This window comes from Sinocyclocheilus grahami, unplaced genomic scaffold (assembly GCF_001515645.1).
Source record: "Sinocyclocheilus grahami isolate Dianchi unplaced genomic scaffold, SAMN03320097.WGS_v1.1 scaffold2684.1, whole genome shotgun sequence".
NCBI classification, from domain to species: domain Eukaryota; kingdom Metazoa; phylum Chordata; class Actinopteri; order Cypriniformes; family Cyprinidae; genus Sinocyclocheilus; species Sinocyclocheilus grahami.
The window spans coordinates 1-2,776 of record NW_015507862.1 but is presented as its reverse complement, the minus strand read 5'-3'; the positions used below and the strand labels follow the sequence as shown (position 1 = coordinate 2,776).

Below are 2,776 nucleotides of genomic sequence, written 5' to 3'. Positions count from 1 at the left end.
AAATGGGTTTTTCACAGTGATGCCACAGAAAAGCCATTTTGGTTCACCAAAGAACCTTTCAGTGAACAGTTCTTAAAAAAATAATGTATTATTCCTGTGAATAATATCATCTAAAGAACTTTTTTTCCACTGTAAAGAACCTTTGTGCAATGGAAAGATTCCATGGATGTTAAAGGTTCCTCGTGGAACATTTTAAGAGTGTTTAGCTCACTGGGTTTTGCCTCTGACATGTGTTACAGCGGGTTATGCTAAGCAGGGATAGAGGCCAGCTCAGCGCGCACACACACACACACACACACACTGATTATGAGCTGCTTCCCTGCACACAGATGCTCTTTAAAGGATACAGTCACACACACACATGTGTGCGTCTCTGTCTGCAGCCATTATAGGATCCCACTCACATCTGAGGGATTTATTCTGTCTCTAATTAATCTGATCTGATCTTCTATTGTCAGCAGCATCATTAACCAACCCAACATTACCAGCAATAACCATGGTAATCACAGAGTTACTACATTTTAGTAATCTGAAAACTTGTCAGTGTTATTTTGGTATTATTTATTATTTATATAACGATTATAGTGGTTATTAAAATATTTAATGTGCTTTTTTTTCATTTTAACTTTGTCATCATTGTTATGCATTTCGTAATTTTATTAGTTTTTGTTTTTAGTAGTTCTATTTATAGCTTTATTTTTATTTCAGTTAGTAATTTTAGTACTTATACTTAGTAGTCAAGAAAGCATTTCACGTTAAAGTTAAAGTTTTTCATTATTTGCTATTTTTATTTTATTTCATTTCACCTTTATTTCCATTCACCGAAACCAATCTTTAATAGTTTAAGGTAACAACTGGATCTCAACTGAGCAGAAGCGCTCCCTGGTAGCACACATACATCACAGAGACGTCTATTAGACGTCTGCATTACATCTGCAAGAGTATTTTTAGAGAGTTTGCTCATCTGCAATACGTCTATAGGATGTTTTCTATCAGATGTCAAATAGATATTAGATGTCTTTAAGATGTTTATGATTTAGAAAGCATGTAAAACTGACATCTTAAAGACGTCTGTCAGACGTTTACACAGCAGATGCTTTCCAGATCAAGCGACCTTTAACAGACCTCTTGCAGATGTAAGTGTGCTATCTGGGTCTTTCTGTCACGTTATTTCTGTAATTAGGGTTGTTTGCCACTCTGAAGTAACAATAACTGAACTGTGGTATTTTTACAGAAACGTTGATGAATGTTGTTACCGTAGTAGCGCTTCATCTCGTCTCTCGCAAGCATCACGGCGATCGCGAGCCCGATACCGGACGAGCAGCCGGTGATCAGCACCACTCTCTGTGCCTCCGTTGCCATGCTTTCACCGGAATAACGGAGCTGTTACTTACTTGAGCCTCTTCAGCTCTCTCTCTCTCTCTCAGAGGATCAGTGCACGGATTAGCCAAACCACCTGCTCTAGTTTAAAACACGATCACATTACTATTTAAGGAGCTACTTTTAGTCAAATCTAGCACTATTAAGGTTTTTTTTTTCAACTGCGTACACACAGAATCTGTACTTGTCACACAGTTTCTGAAAGCTGACACTCAAACAGCAGAAGCACACACCGAATCTGCAAAGCCATACACTAATTTGAGTTTCAATTTCATAGAACACTTTTTGCAAAACACAACACAGCATTCTCTGTGTGACACACACACATCTAGCAGGAATTACTATTATGGAAAAGGTGTTTGCAATGTTTGCTTTTGAGATGTGTGTGATATTTTGAATGCAGTGCTTCATTTTGCATTTTGTGTGTGCAGTTCTTGGATTTGTGTGTGAAGTTCTGGAAAAAAAAAAAAGAGTCAAGGTTTTGGAAATGTGTGTAAGCAGTTAAAAAAACCTGCTGAAGCGGTATAATCTGTGTAATTGCACCAGTATCAGTCTGACAGCGCCACCCAGCGGTCACTTCTCTGCACTCAACATCTGAGGACTGGAACTAAGTGGACTTTTGCACGTGCAGAATCTGCAATAGGTATTTCTTCATTTTATTTCATGTCACATTTCTTTGTTTTGATTTTCTTCACAATCCCATCAGTTTATTTTCAGGTTATGGAATGACATGAACGATTGCATCTTCTGGGCATATGAGCTCATGTTTCTGTATTTGTTTATATATTTAAATTTGAAGGCTGAGTGTTTACTATCATAATATTAATTTAAAGACCCCTGAGGATGTTACAGACAAACACAGAAACTCATTCTCAGCTGTGAGCATGAGAAGCACAGACGGGACGTCTGAAAATACGCATGGAATCCAATGAAAGACACACACACACACACACACACACACACAAGTACTGCTTTCTCTGTGTTTTATCTAGCAGCCGATGCAGGAGACGGCTTGATTTAGGTCGTAGAGGTCAAGGTTGGGTCAGCTGCAGGGGTTGACCTTTGACCTCACCTTCACAGAATCACACACTTTTGCTGTTTCTTGGAGAAAATAGTCAAAGGTTTGCAAAAGAGCGATTCATCACCAACATGAATGTGTGTGTGTGTGTGTGTGTGTGTGAGTGTGTGTGTGTGTGTGTGTGTGTGTGTGTGTGTGTGTATATGTGTGTGTGTGTGTGTGTGTCTGTGTGTGTGTGGACCCTTAGGCTCACTTCAAGAAGGAATTTGGAATCTGCCAGAGCACATTTTATTTTATTAGTTGGGCAGCTCAACATCTTGTTCGAGCATGTTTAAGAGACAGAGTGTGTGTGTGTGTGTGTGTGTGTGTGTGTGTGTG

General features: G+C 39.0%; 1 protein-coding gene across 1 annotated transcript in view; it reads right to left on the bottom strand.

Moving 5' to 3' along the window:
- LOC107575512 (retinol dehydrogenase 8-like) overlaps window positions 1–1,403 on the bottom strand; it is a 9,818-nt gene extending 8,415 nt beyond the window's left edge. Inside the window, exon 1 of the mRNA XM_016261873.1 lies at window positions 1,214–1,403. Coding sequence (XP_016117359.1) covers window positions 1,214–1,362 — 149 coding nt within the window. The 5' untranslated portion in view covers window positions 1,363–1,403. The remainder of the gene's footprint in view (window positions 1–1,213) is intronic.
- Window positions 1,404–2,776: the final 1,373 nt, after the last annotated feature.